We start from the raw sequence: 16,003 nt of genomic DNA on the forward strand, positions 1-16,003 counted from the left end.
TTAACATTTGAAATTCATAATGAACACTGGATACCATAAAGTCAACACAAATACTTGTGTTGACTCCAGAATACTTGTCTGAGTTGCAGAAAATAAAGAGCAGTATGGAACTTATGTTATGGAACTTGTGTAAAGGTGTCTTCTAGTGTCTCATCTTAGTATTGTTCATTGGTATTTAAGTTCATTACTTCTTCTGTTGTTCACACACCATGTGGATAGCAATTTGCCTGTGTCTTTTTTGCATTATATACTTAAACTCTGTGGTGGAAGTTCTTGGTAGCAAAAGAGGAATTGTAATTACCTTACTTTTAGTGGACACAGAAAGTATTTCTCTCAGTCTGGATTAAGGATTTAAAAGTACACTTAGGCAGAATCTGAAACTAAGTAAAGGTTAGATTCAATACTTGATTCTGTGTGATGTAACACATGAAGTACATGAAACCTTGATTTCTGTATTTCCTTTCATTGAGTTTGGTGTTATCACTAAGGATAAATTGCACACACTGATCACTAAATAATGAATGTTTCACAGATCTAGAACCTTTATTGTCTTGGCTTGCTTGATGTTTCCTAGTAATTTATGTGAGTCTGTGCACCGTCTTTATTGAAATACAGATGAATCTCCTCCTCCTGAGAGTAACAAGATTCTTTTAGTAGAGGTGAATTACTGGAGCAACATATGTGTAATGATTTCTTATCAAGAGTTTTTAAGAAAACGGGGCTTTTACAGCATTAAGATACTGTTTAAGGAGAAAAAAGCTGAATGTCTTCATTGTAATTTTATAATAAGTTTGTTTATAGCATTTTTTTCCATGTAGTTAATAAGGTTTAAATCCTGAAGCATTTAGCTTTTTAATATTCCTATTGACTTCACAGCTAGATGCAAGGTTATTACATCTTTTTCAGTTGCAATCATGGAATGGTTTGGGTTGAAAGGGACCTTAAAGATCATCCAGTTCCAACCCCCTGCATGGCCAGGGGCACCTGTCACTAGGCCAAGTTGCTCAAACCCCAACCAACCTGGCCTTGAACACTTCCAGGGAGGGGGCAGCCACAACTTCTTTGGACAACCTCTTCCAGTGACTCACCACCCTTGCAGGAAATGCAAGGAAATTTCCTAATGTCTAACCTAAATCTTCAGCTTTAGTTTGTCATCTCTATATGAACCAGGTTTTGTTTAATATACAAACATGACTCAGCCCTTTGGTGTTGTGTAAATAATAAGGTTTTGATCAAAGTGATTTAAATTATTTTGAATTCAATTGAAATAGGCCCTTTTTGGATTCCACCCAAAAGCAGAGGAGTGTCTTTTTAGAACAAACCATAGGGTCTTGATAAGAGGCAGAGTTAATGATGTACAACATAGGCCAATCTTCTCATGCTACTATCTTGTTTAGCCTCTTATTGGGATTGCTGGAGAGTAACTGCTGATTATCAAAATCTAATTTGGCTTACTGCACATTGGTCTTTCTTCCAGATGGACCATATTTCTAGTTGTTCTCACAAGAGTTCAGATAAACTTCAGTTGTCAGAATATGGCAAATTTGACTTTGATATAACCCAGTACAGCCTAATGGAAACCAGAAATAAGCTCCTGGACATCAGTGCCCATAGGTTTGAGTGTGAAAAACATGCATCAGATAACTAGCATTTTTGACTGAAGTTCACCACCTGTTTCACTCCATGTATGTCAGTATGGCATCACTGAATACCTTAATAAAAACTTCCACAGACACCAACCACATTTTTTGCTTTCATTACAATGCTGCCGAAACCACGTGTATTAATTTAAATCGTGGATGTAGCATTTGTGTGTGAGGAGTGTGGAAGAAAAGTCTGCCTGAAACAACAGAAGGGAGTGAAATAAACAGTTTGCCAAACTTCTGTCCCAGCTAAGGAGAATCCTGTGTTCTGAAGGAGCTTGGGATAAAAAGTCCAGGCATTCAGGCAGTAAGATCTTGGTTATGTTTCTTAAGTAGGTAACTTGACAAATGATAACATTTTTTGTTGTGAAAGTCCATAATTAAAAACATTGATGCCTGGTTTTAACCTTTTACTTATTTATAAAGTAAATTTATTTGAATAATTTATTTATGTATTTTTATTTATTTGCTTACGTACCTAATTTATATTTTTGAGGACTGTTCTTGCATGTATAATGACAAAAGAATGTGCTATGAAATGCTCAGTTATAAAAAGTTGTTAGTAATAAGTTGTTTGGATTAGTTTCTTTGTGCCAGCAGTTACACTTGAAACTAATACATTTTTCTCATATGCTGCTATTTTAATTTGCATTGGTAGAATTAAAAAAATACTGTTCACGTGAAGAATTCACAGAAAAATAAAGTAGTGTGAGCTGTTTACTTTGTTCTTTTCTGTTCAAGGACAACATGGGGGTGTGATCTGTTTAGGAAAATTAATTAATTTCTGTGCTTTTCTAATGTTAGCATTAAAAATAAACACTTATTCTTGAAATTTTCCCATTCTTATCCAGTGGGCTAAAATAAACTGGTAGCTGAGCTATCAAATTTCTCCTTCAGTTTCCTAAAGGTCCATTTCTTTCTTCATGCTGAGCTCACATTGCATTTGTTGAGTTCAAACCACATAAGCCCCTTTATTTTCATTTTAGTTCTGCTGCTTTTTAAAGAGCTCAGTTGAGTATGGGAAGACTCTGAAATGTTTCTCCTAATGCAGGCATGTTGGACATACTGAGATTTGTTCCTCTTGCACCATCTGGCCACCTTTTGTTACAAAGAACTCACCTTTTACTACATTTCTGCCTGAGTTTTTTTTTCCTTTGGAAAAATGAATAAATACATTACAAAAAGATTAATCAGAGTGAGCATATTCTGCATCATAACTGTAAAGTTACCAAGAAGTGGAAACCCTGCTGGTCACAACCTTCTTAATGCCAGAAGCGTTTATATTGTTTAAACTTAAATATATGGGCATGTGAGTTGGTTCATTGGTATAATGAGGTTCATGTCATATTATTTTTCCCCAAAATTAGCACCTTCAAACTCTTAATTTACACTGGCAGTAATTACTCCCCTACCTTGTTCCCCTCTGGGGCTCATAATTTTCTGAACTTTTCCTTTGCCTATATCTGCTCTATTCAGAGCAGTTGTTCATATCCCATGCTTTCTGTTACAAGAGCTGAAAAGAATTTGGATACAGTTAGTGTCTTTTTTTTCCTTAACTGTACAATTGTTCTTACGTAGTGATTATTAAGCATTTGCTTTGCAAGAAATACTGCTATGCTGAGTGCTTTGAATGTTTTTTTTTTAGTTGTTTTTTTTTCACTGTGTTGACAACAGTGAGATTTTTCATGTTTTCTGCTGTTTCTTTTGAGATTGAAGGGGGGACATTGGTATAATGATGGGGATTATTTCTCTTAGGAATATATTTAAAGGTAGAACATGGATAAATGAAGACTCAGGGGTGACTTATGTTTTTGTTTAGCTTGAACTACATCCAGTTTCTAAGAGGAATTTGATTTTTAAGTGCATATTTTTGCAAAGCATTTTAAACTGAAGTTATAATTCCAAAAGTCTCAATAGCATGTGTTTGTTTTTATTTAGGAACATGTTTAAGGTATGTTTTTAGTGGGTGAATGTAAAATAAATAGAACTGTCTCAATCTAGAGCTTGCAATTCTTCAGCATGTTCAGTGTTAGCAAAAATCAAGTGGAAGAATGTTATTCAGATGTTACTCAGAGAATGGACATCGTTAATTTTTATGATTTGCTATGTAAAGAGTTGTCTTCATGTTCATGTGTGAGTTGCAAAAATATGGTAAAAAGTAGTGCTTGCTTTTTACTTTGTACATGTTTCACATGGAGGTGCCTTGTTTTCAGCATGGGCTGCTGCCTGCTTGTATTTGGGTAACACAAATTTAAGAAGTACTTTTCTTCAAAACAACATTCTGTTACCATATTATTTGTCACTGTGCGTGTAACAGAATGCCACCTTCGTGCCACTTCTTCTATAATGCTGAAAAAACCAACAAAACCCTGCTGTTGTGCTCAGTATCAATATCTTAGCTTGTGAGTATTTTGAAATTCGTTTGCAAATAATTGACTAATTTTTTGCTGTTAGGGGAATGAAGCAACATCAGGGCTTCACTTGGTTTTCATTGTTTGGTTTTGGTTTTGGTTTTTTAAGGCATTTGTTCTTATGTCTTATAAACGAGTGATCTGTCACAATTAGTACTTTATTCATACAGTCATAATTTACCTTTTGAATATAATAGATAAGGTTAAAGTAAGAATGTGAAATGTCATATGTTTAAAAACTTAAATATTTTTTAAATATAGCTTAATTATATTTCTAATAACTGTACTTTCATGAAAAGCATTTTTGACATTTGAAACTGATTTGCAAGATAAACAATAAAGGTCCTTCTGGTAACTTGAACAGCATAAGTGCTTTTGTCCTAGTGAGCTGCATACTGTGGACATACACTTTATCTGTATTTTAGCATACTTAGGTATCTCTAAAATATGAGGCAAATAAGAGAATCAAATATGCAAAATAAAGGGGTTTTATTATGTTGCTTGCTGAGAAAGATTTTTCCATCTATGTCATGACCTGAATGAAACAGCTGCATAACTTGGCCAAGCAAAGCTGCAGCAGTGTGCAAGATGCCTTTGTCAGTCATTGCAGCAGAAATATGACAGGCATAAACAGTGAGCTGAGAGGTACAAAAGAGACAAATATTGCTGAAAGGGTTTAGTCGACTTCTGTTGTGTAGTAAAACTTAGAGATTATTGGTTGCTCCAGTATAAGTTTGCATCTTTTGCTAGAGAGTTGTTCACTAAAATGATGACTTTAAAGTTTTACTTTACTGTATACTTTACAAAGTTCAGAGCCACTCCACTTCTCCTATATCTTTGTAAGAGATGAGAGGAATTTGACACCACAAATCTTGCTAAAATTAGCAGGCATTGTATTTTTTGATCCACAGCCTCCAATCAAGAAATATCCTTGGTGCAAACTTCATCATATGATGAGTGATTATGGTCAGTCTACTAATCTGTTGTTGGTTTTGAATGATAAGGGTGTAGCAGAGTTAATGCTTGGACTGTATTATGCAATAAATTTTTCTGTTAATTCTAAAATATGTTTAATTTGCAGGGATATTAAGCCAGACAACATTTTGATGGATGTGAATGGACATATTCGATTAGCAGATTTTGGTTCTTGTCTGAAACTTATGGAAGATGGAACGGTAAATTGGACACAATGCTACATTCCTGTATACCTTTTTTTAAGTCTTTTGATGGCTGCTAAAACGTGTGCAAATTAAGAGAAAAGGTGCCTTATGTCAAACAAAATAGAATTGTAATGGTGTTGGTATGTAACTAACCTCAGTTTCCATTATGACTGTGCTTTGCTTGGATTTATGGCCTGTTAGAATCTTTTCAGGTGCACACAGTCAACTCATTAATAGATAAAGAGAAGCTACACTGTCAGTGCTGAGTAGGTACTTCTTGAACTGTGAAGCTCTCACTTTTTACCTTTACCCTCTAATTTTTATTGAAAATGTAAGCATTAGTGTAAGAAGGAGGAGCTATTTTTAGCATATAATCATATTTTAATAGTAAATTTAAAGTTGCACAGTGTATAGTAGGTGTGACTAGCATGTAATTCCAGTGTGTTAAGCATGTCCCAGAGTGTTACAAAGTATTTGATTACCTAATCTTTAATTACTTGATAGCAACTCTAAGCCATTAAATTGACATAAATTGAAAGCCATAGATTGACAGTTTTTCCTTTCTCTGGGGGTAAATATTTGTAAAAAAATAGCAAAAGTATGGTATTGGTATACCTGGTAATGTAGTGGATGTTTATGTTTTTCTGAAGGATGCCTTCTCCTTGTATTTCGTTGCTATTGTTATAACCAGAACAATAGGCTAAATTGAAGTGTACATGTACACTTACACAAACAGCAGTGTCTGTAATGATGGATGTTGATTTTAGTCTTGGAAATGTAACTTCTACAGGTCCAATCTTCAGTGGCAGTTGGAACACCAGACTACATCTCTCCAGAAATCTTGCAGGCCATGGAAGATGGAAAAGGGAAGTATGGGCCCGAGTGTGACTGGTGGTCCCTAGGTGTTTGCATGTATGAAATGCTTTATGGAGAAACACCTTTTTATGCTGAGTCCTTGGTGGAGACCTATGGGAAAATAATGAACCACAAAGTTAGTGCACTTTCTGTCTTTCTCTAAATTAATTTTAAATAAGTAATAGGGTATCTTGGAGGCTTGTTTTTAAAATGAGATTTTATATTAAAATGAGATTTTATACTAAAATGAGATTGTATTAATATTTATAAATGTAGAAGAAAAATATGTTCACATATTCTGGTTATGGATTAGAGATGGCTTTGCTTTAGGATAAAGCAGTTGAAAACTGAAAATCTGAATTACGAAATTGTTTAGGATATGGGTTAAATCTTGTCTTCATAGCATCACTCTTTTTGATGCAGAAGATTTTTAAATGTTCTTGCACATGGGTAGCTGCAGAATTCAACAGCGTTAAAGGAAGAAATAGAGCAGGAAAGCTAGGAGACAAAAAACTGTCAATAGTTTGCATCCTCTGGGAAAGTAATCTTCTGCAAATATTTGACAAACTGGAGTATTTGCACACTTTTTTCATACATAGTAATTTTCACTAACATTACTGCTTTTTCTTGGTAATTAACTATTTTCTCTTTTTTTTTAATCTTTAAGGAGAGGTTTCAGTTTCCTGCTCAAGTGACAGATGTATCCGAAAGCGCGAAGGACCTAATCCGAAGGCTCATTTGTAGCAGAGAGCATCGACTTGGACAAAATGGGATAGAAGACTTTAAGAACCATCCATTTTTTTCTGGGATTGACTGGGACAACATTAGAAACTGTGAGGCACCTTATATCCCAGAAGTCAGCAGCCCCACTGATACATCAAACTTTGATGTGGATGATGATTGCTTAAAGAATTCTGTAAGTGCAGAATTAGTATTTTGACAAATCTGCTTGTGTGATATACTTTTCAGCAATATATATAGAAATAGCAGTTTATTCCAGTGAGTTCATTATGTTGTGCATAAATAGCAAAGTGCTGCTTTGAAGAACTGATGTGGAGTGCAGCCATATTTTGGAGGCTATATATCCATACATGTGTTAAGGATTGATTACTGCAGTTCAGTTTTGTAAATCAATTTTAAGTATGCATATATTTAACTAAAATATACATCTGTTATTTGCAGTAAGAAGTTCTAAGTGTCCATGTCTTACAGAGAATAATATATATACCTGGGTAGGCTGTAACACACTGTATTTCTAGCAGAGCATTGAGACTTTGCATAATGCATTTTACTGTAATGCTCTTTCGTAACTATCCATACATTTGTCAGATTCCATTCAGTTCATTCCCACTAGAATTTTTCCAACTTGCTTTCTGACTTGAGCCTTGAGAAGTTTCAGAAAAATGTTACAGCCATTTCTTAGAGAAAGAAATTGCTTGCTTTGCTTAACTACTAATTTTTAATTACCTTAATGTTTCTATGCTTTTGAACAGGAACTTTGACAATAACAGAGGTCTTAGCACAACAAGAATGCCTTATGTTGTCTCTTGGAAATATTTTTCTTTTTGTATGTTTGTTGAAAGATGTAGAAACCTGCTGTTTACATGTGAGGTGAAGCATTTTCACCATTTTTGGTTTTGTTTTCTGAACTGCCTGTGTAATATGAATTGATACAGGCAAGATGATCTTTATTTCCACTCTCTTTCCTCCAAGTGAAAAGTAAAACATGAAATACACTGACTAGGTGAAATCCAGTAGGAGATGCATGTGGTGTGGAGCACCAGGAATGAGAATGCTTTCTTATAGGCAAATCAAGCAAATCACTCTAGTTGTTGCCTAGAAACACTTGTATTTTTTTCTCAGATTTTTCTCACTGGTATCTGATATTGCCCATTTCCCTTCTCAATTAAAGTACTTTTATCTTAAAAGCTTTTAATAAAGTCTTCAGATAATCTGTTTATGCATTAGTTTAGGAAGACAGGAAGGGATGGGTGTATAAAGTGTTTTTGATGCTGAGATAGCTTTTGGAGGTTATTCATACATTCTAATGTTGACCAGTCTAGCAGTCTTCCTTCTTAGAGCCTAATCTGCTCACTGAGGCACTCAAAAGGTGCCTGTGCAGTGTGAATGTTTTCCCATCAGAAAAAGGCAGGTTGCAGATAAAGAAAAAATGCTCCTGTGACAAGTTATTGGGCTCACATGTCCAATTCTTAATTTGTATTAGACTTCAGGAGGTGAAAAGGAATGGCATTGAAGTGTTTCAGATTAACACTAGTTTCTGGAGCTTCATTTTCAGTTTCCTCATTTGGAACATCTGAAGGTAGTTTTTTGTTTAATATAAGGTTGTATTTTTACCATTTCTTTTGCACCTAGCAGGCCTGAGAAAAACCTAGCCTGAGGCACTGCGTGACTGAGGATATTCAACATTTTTGCTTCATCTAGTGGACACTGTATTTTATACTGCTTCCCCTCAAATTCTTGTATATGACTTGGAGGTGTTTTCCCTGTTGTCCTTCATACACGTCTTGTGAGGCAAATTCACATACTAGAATTACTGTCAGAGAAGTAAGAAGGCAATGTTGAAAAGCCATAATTGTTAATGTTATGCCTGAATTTTGAATGAGACTGGTCCTATGGAAAAATTATGTATGTAATAATGAAATTCAAGCAGTATGTTAAAAATGCACATAAAGACAAAGGTCAAAAGAGTGTTGTTAGGCAGCCTCAATTTGGCACATTTTTAGCTTTTGCCTGTCTGATTTAGCTGCCTTACTGATAAGCATCATAGATGAAGATTCACATAAGTAGCAATAAATTAATGTTTTTATCTTTCCCAAAGAATCAGCAAATAAACAAATTCTTCTACAGAATCTTATACTGTTATCAATAGATATAACATTTTATAATCAACACTGTTACCTGTGTGGTAACTGAAAACACATATGTGCTTTTAAAATCACACAGTTATGCATTGGTCTTTTTTAAGGTTATTCCTCAATACAGTTTTGGAACTCAAATCTATGAAATACTAAAACAAAATATAAATGACAAGTAAATCTATTTTTCCTTTTTCCTTAGTGCATAATAATGGATATCTTTATAACCAATTAGTGTAAAGGCAAGGCTTCATAATTTGGTCTTGTCCTTATTTTCCAAAATACCCAACAGTATATACTCGATGTACTTAGATAGTTTAGCCGTGCCATTAGTGTTGCTTTTTATTCTGGGACCTCTTTACAATGAGAAGATTTTTGTCTGCCAAAAGGTCAGCATTGTCGTGTCATAGTTTACAGCACCACTGAAAATTTATTTTGGATTTCTTTTAAATACAGGCTTGTTCTTTCCTAGTGAGTTTGTCAGCGTGTACAACTGGCTCTTTTTGTTTGTTGGAAAAAATTGTTATGTTTTCTTAAAATTTAGAAATTTTTAGCTCTTTCGATGTGATAATCTTCTTAGGGAATTTCTTTTAATGACTGTTAAGGCAAACTCTAATATAGCAACTGAAACTGTTGGGGTTAAAGAGGAAACTTTTAACAGTATATTTAAGAAAATAAAAATTTATAATGATTCAAATAATGTAGTAACAGGGTGATTTTAGCCCAAGTATAAGCTCAAAGATTTAGCTTTGTTTGTAGTTCACTTGCAGGAAAAAGGAGTAATGAAGGAAGAAATGGTCAAAGCCTGATAGGCTTGGAAACCCCTGTTGTATTACTTCTCTCTAGTAAATGTCTGACTGTTCTCTCCAAAAAGAGGTAGCCTGCACAGAGTGGGGATGGTAAATCTTCAGGCAGGAAATCTTACTGGAGAAATCTTAGCAGAGAGGACTATAGGAAGGAATAAATGATGCTAAGAGCCTCTTGGAAAAAAAGAAGGAATGAATTGGCTTTCAATATGTGTAATATTCTGCTTTCCTCCAGCATTAGCCTGTTTGGTTCGAAAAGCATTTTTATGCCAACATGATGTATATTTGCATATTACATGCTGCTATAAATAGGTTTCGGTGATGCCATTTCATATTTGGGTGGTAGATAAGGATGAATGTGAATATAGTTAATGCTAACACTGACACTTCATATGATCATATTAAAAAAATATTTAAGTCCAGTAGGATATTACTTACTCAGCTGTCCTATTATTTTTCTAGGAAACCACACCTCCACCATCACACACTGCATTTTCTGGCCATCATTTACCATTTGTGGGTTTCACATATACAAGTAGCTGGTAAGTTGCCAAAATTTCTGTAGGAAACTTACATAATATCTTAAAGTTTCTGTCTCAAAAAACAACTGCAGACTAGTACTAAAGAAAATGGTTTACTGAGGAAGTTATGAGGCCTAATCTAAAATGCTGTCTGTTCAAAAGAATGAACATTCTGCAGGTGAAATTTATGTGAATTTAAAGGTGAACATCTGTGTTCAGAGGAGTTTTGTTTGAGAAAGGTGATTTTCAGACAACATATGAATTTACTGCATATGACAAAGTTAAGACCAGATTTGTGGCCCAGAGAAAACTTATTTCTAGTCCTTTGAGGTTCTTGTAGGTTTAAATGGAAATTTAAAAACTCCCTGGTTTTATTGGTATTCGGTATTAGTGTGGTATTTGTCATGTTCATCTGCTAAGTGGCAACAAGGTAGACCTTGATCATTTATGAAAATTAAGAAGTAAAAGAAATTTGCAGCCTCTGCAAAACCAGACCTGTTTCTGCAAGCACATGTGCTTAATGTTGCTTATGTGACATGAGCTGTAGACTTCAAATAATCCTATTTGCATAAGTAGTAGTATGTGTACATGAATATTCACATAATCAGGACCACAGCACTTCTGATATGTACATGCCCTAGTTGTCATGTGATAATTTCACACCATTTATTGTGATTGTTGTCTTTAAAGTATTTGGAAAACTTAATTATTTAAAACTAAACAGTTACAGTAATCTTACTAACAATCTAGTTGTTTTTTGCTGTCTGGCTAATGTAGACTGTCAATAATGGTAAGTTTAGTCATGGGTTTATTCTCTCTTATGTAACAAAAAAATGGATTGAGGCTATCAGCCATGCTAGGTAAAAAATTACTTCAGTTTTTAAGAAGCCCATACTAGCAAGATATTATTTGACTGTGTAATTAATTACATAGCAATTACAATTTAAACAACTATTTAGTGGTTGGTTTATGTTCTTAAATTATTTTAAACTGAGCTTGTTGTAAAATGCAGTGCTGTTTTTTTCCTCCAGTGTACTTTCAGACCGCAGCTGTCTAAGACTGACAGCTGGACCACCCTTCATGGATCTTGATGCCAGCATTCAAAGAACTCTGGAGGACAGTTTAGCAACAGAAGCTTATGAGAGGAGAATAAGACGTCTAGAACAGGAAAAGCTTGAGCTTAGTAGAAAACTGCAAGGTATATTCATCTTCTAAAAATCATCCTCTTTTTAGAATTAGATCACCTCACAGCTTCATAAGGTAGGGTTTATACTGTGGGAAAAAGCAACTACACCTCCTGGAATGCTGTCCACCAGAAAAGCTTCATGATTTATGCCTGAAATATCCCATGTATGTAACTTCTTATAACATGGTAACTTTGTGTGCACCGAACCTTGGTTGCTATGGCATAAAAATTTAATTCTTGAAACCGCGAAGGCTTAGTCTGTCCACCTGACAGTTACTGAAAAATTGGCACTTTGTAGTTGAAAATTACAAACTGTGGAATCCTCAGTGAAGTGTCTTTTGGCAGGTCTAAATTTATCAGTAATACCTTTTTTTCTCCTCCCCAGATATCAGGTGTGTAATTTCTCTCTCCTTCCATCTTTTTCTAGAGTCCACCCAAACAGTCCAGGCTCTGCAGTATTCAACAGTGGATGGTCCAATAACAGCAAGCAAAGATTTAGAAATTAAAAATTTGAAAGAAGAAATTGAGACTTTGAAGAAACAAGTAACAGGTATGTTATAAAATATTGTAAACACTGTAAAAAGAAACAAGATTTTTACAAGATTTTTTCTCATAATGTAGTTATAGTTTTATTTTGCTTTTTAAAAGTCTTCCAGTTGAATTTTACTTTTCATTTACTTCTCAAGGAACATGTTGTTTACTTGAGTACACATGAGGGTGAAGTCTTTAGCCTAGGAGCTTTAATACCTTTAAAAAAATTGATGGAAGAATGATGTGTTACGATTTAAGCATCAATTGTGTCACGGCTTAGCAGTTTGGGCAGACCAAAAACCAAAAGACAGAATTACTGTGTATTCACCCCCCTCACCCCAAAGCAAAGATAAAAGGGGAAGACTGGAGACTTGAAGTTGAGAATTGAAAACTGGGTTTACTAGCACAGGGGAAAGGCAATAACAGAAGGGAAAAATAACAAAAATACAAATATATACAAATACATATATACAACCTGATCTCCATGAGGGACAGGTGCCTGAGGGCCCCTTGCAGCAGGGCTGACTCAGGAGTGGGATCCACGGATGGACCCGATGGATGTGGGGAACAGCAGCGCAGCCAGCAGTGAGGGGAAAAAGGGAGGAGGGGCTGTTGGCCTACGTGACCTTTATAAAGTATGGGCAGGGAATGGGAGGGAATAGACCCCCCCGTGTTCCACCCCACTTAGAGTCTGAAAGACCTCCTTCTCTAGTTCATCATATTCAAATGATGACAAATTGATATTTTTGTTATCTCATTGTTGAATTTTCCTTGGAAGAGTGACATTTGTGAGATGTGAATACAATTTTTATTATATTTTCTTTGAAACCAGAGGTTTATAGTCTGCTGTTACTTAGTTCATTATAAATGGATGTGGAGTAAAAGCTAGAGCAAACTGGAGATGTGGTTTTCTGAGTATAAGTATGGATTATCTGGAAAGTGGGCTGTGTGCATAAAACCACAGTGATAAGTGAGTTTTCCAAGTGACAGGGGGAAAGGTGTTTTCCTTGTGAGAGGGCAATGTGGGCTATAAGGCTGCAGTTCAATGAATAGCAGAACCAACCAAACAAAACTGTGGCACCAAAATGGGTCCTGCTCACACCTGGGTGGCCCTTTCTCTGTGCATCCCCTGGACTCTCTCTGTAATTCAATTCACGCACTTAAAGAAGGAAAGAACTATCAAGATATAGAGAATTTAAAGGACTTACAATCATAAACCAGCACAAAGTAGGCAATAGGAATATACAAGGAAAGGGACATGAGAGGCAGGAGAACCACCTCTCAGCTCTGCTGTCACTGAACTATCCTTTCTTACAAAACAGAATATTTATTTCCTTTCCATTAAATTCCTTTGCTTCTGAAAGTTCATGAAGATATTTTGGTAACCAAAAAATGTAGCTGTCAAGTTTCTCAGTACATCAGGTTTGAAGAGATTTTGAAATCTATTCAGATAAAGGGTTGAATTTCTTCAGTGTCATACTGCCTTTCTGTAGAACTGCCAAACGAGTCAAAAAGCAAAGATCAGTGTAGCACAGTTTCCTGTGTCTTTAGAGAGGCTGCTGGAGACATTTAGTGAGAAATTCAAATAAATCTGATATATCGATCTCTTTCCAGCCTTTGTATCCCAGATTTTGGCAATTCATGTTTTAAGAACTTCCAGAGGGAGAGCCTCTGTTGCAGCACCACCATGTTGAATATAGCTGCTACTGAACCAGCTTACTCTTGGTTTAGCCAGTATCTTTTTAGCCTACTTTAAAAGCTATCTGCTAATACAAATATTCCGTTTTCTTGATTTGATGCTCTGAAGTTAAGGGGAATTTTCTCATAGGCCTTCTCTACCTTGCTTCATAATAGTTTGTTCAAAAGAGAATCTTGAGAGCAGAGACATTTTCAAGGAGAAAAACAGGAAGTACAGCAAAATATTTTTTATTTAGAAAATTAACAAGATCGATGTGAGATAAAAAATTAGGCACAAGTAGTGGTAGATGGATCTCCTCTGGCAAGTGGAAAAAAAAAAAAAAAAAAAAGGGGGGGGAAAGGTTGAAGTTAACTACAAAAAAGATTTGTTCTGCTTTGTATTTGTGAAAAGACTTCATTCAGTTTCCAAAAGTGCCAGCAGTGACATCTGCAGAAAGAATAACTTAAGCTAATCTTCTGAACATTTTAGTTGGTGTATTTGGACTTCGTTGCTGTTAGGCAGAAGCATGCTATGTATGAACTGCAGACTGCAGTACATAGATAATATGCTGTTAAAATTGTGTGATCTGAAAAAGGTTTGTTGCACAGTTGGGTGGCTACTCTGGGATGGTGCAGCACTATTGTATTGTACCATAAGCATTATTTTTGTATTTGAACATAGCTTAACTAGCTCAGGGAAGATCACTCTGATTTGATAGCGCCACGTTGGCACTCTGTCAAGACAAAGGTTTTTGTGAAGTTTCTCTCCAGCCAAATGTCTCTCTACTTGTTGCTGGAATGCAGAAAAAGACAACATAGTTTGAAATCTGTTTTCTGTAGCAATCCTCAGCTCTGGTTTTCGCTCTTCAGGACCACTGTAAAGCAACTTCTACAAGAACAGCTTTTGAATGGGACCAGTCCTTCACAGAAAAGCATCAGCATTGGCTTTAAATTGTATTTTATTCGTGGCTATTAAGCTGCAATTAAGATTTTATTTATTGCTGAAGGTATTACTCTTTTCATTTGGTGATGACAAAAAAATGAAACAGGTGTGGGAACATTTGTCAGCCCAACTGATACCTTTTCACAAACTTAAAGGAAGTCAGTGTCTGATGAAGGCAGTTCATATCAAGAATTTTTAAGTATCCATAAAGAATTTTCTGCTTCTCACCACATAAATACAATATGGACTTCTGTTTCTTGTGTTGAAAGTGAATAATGTGATCAAGTGACAAAGATACAGGGTTCTTTAATCCACCCTCAGTCACCATGTAAGTTTCCCAGTACATACTTAAATGCTTTGTCTGGTCAAGACAATATAGCCAGTAGATGGAGGACACTAATTTGTGCATTGAGTTGTAACTAATACAAGCTAATTTGGTAAAATTGGGAAAAGGGTATGTTATATTTTGGTTGATCTTTTGGAGGTTTTTCTCTGAGATTTAAAAACTAAATTAATGGCAGAATTGAGACACAAACCAAATGATGGATATCTGAATGCTTCCAGATTTAGGGGTGCTAGGTCTGGGTTTTCTGGGTGGCATTTAAAATACCTAGACTTCCAGATCTAGGTCCCCTGAAGATCTAGCTCTAAAAAAGTTCATTCATGTACAAAGCTAAACTTTATGATTTAGCAATCTCTTGGGCAATTAAATGTACTGTAAAACCATCCTATAGTGAGTTTTTACATATCTTTGCTAAAATGTCAGCAAAAACTAGGTCACAACAAGCTTTTGGTTATAGTCTTTAACCTATTTTACTGCCTGTTCTGAAGCTGTAAGAGTAAACACCCACTTAAAAACTTAATAAAACCAAACACAAAATTGTGTTAAATTCAGGTGTGTCACCAGGGGGATATTAAAAAAAAAAAATTCTGAGTAGTTCTCCAGAAAATTACAAGCTAGCATATGCTTTTATTTTTTGAAGAACCTGAAAGTGTACAAGTCCATGGGACCCAAGAGAACACACCCACAGGTACTGAGGAAACGGGCAGATGTGGTTGCTAAACCACTGTCTATTATATGCCAAAAGTAATGGCAGTCTGGTGAAGTCCCCACTGACTGGAAAAGGGGAAACATAACCCCATTTTCAGAAAAGGAAAGAAGGAGGATCCAAGGAACTATAGGTCAGTCAGTCTCACCTCTGTGCCCAGTAAGGTCATGGTAGAGATCCTCCTGGAGGCACTGCTGGAGCAGAAGATTAATGAAGAGGTGACTGGGTATAATCAATGTGGCTTCACCAAGGGCAAATCATTTCTGACAAACTTTGTGGCCTTCTATGAAAAGGTCATAACATCAATAGACAAGGGAAGAGCAACCAGGATCATTTACCTGGACC

General features: G+C 35.6%; 1 protein-coding gene across 10 annotated transcripts in view; it reads left to right on the forward strand.

Moving 5' to 3' along the window:
* The window catches only part of CDC42BPA (CDC42 binding protein kinase alpha), a 192,403-nt gene that overhangs the window by 95,701 nt on the left and 80,699 nt on the right, over positions 1 to 16,003 (forward strand). For all 10 annotated transcript variants that reach the window (XM_071739874.1, XM_071739878.1, XM_071739877.1 and 7 more), the window contains 6 exons: positions 5,136 to 5,229; positions 6,005 to 6,205; positions 6,737 to 6,985; positions 10,214 to 10,293; positions 11,304 to 11,470; positions 11,886 to 12,008. In XM_071739874.1, the coding sequence (XP_071595975.1) occupies positions 5,136 to 5,229; positions 6,005 to 6,205; positions 6,737 to 6,985; positions 10,214 to 10,293; positions 11,304 to 11,470; positions 11,886 to 12,008 (914 nt within the window). The remainder of the gene's footprint in view (positions 1 to 5,135; positions 5,230 to 6,004; positions 6,206 to 6,736; positions 6,986 to 10,213; positions 10,294 to 11,303; positions 11,471 to 11,885; positions 12,009 to 16,003) is intronic.

The sequence above is a fragment of the Heliangelus exortis genome, chromosome 3, assembly GCF_036169615.1.
Source record: "Heliangelus exortis chromosome 3, bHelExo1.hap1, whole genome shotgun sequence".
Classification (NCBI taxonomy): domain Eukaryota; kingdom Metazoa; phylum Chordata; class Aves; order Apodiformes; family Trochilidae; genus Heliangelus; species Heliangelus exortis.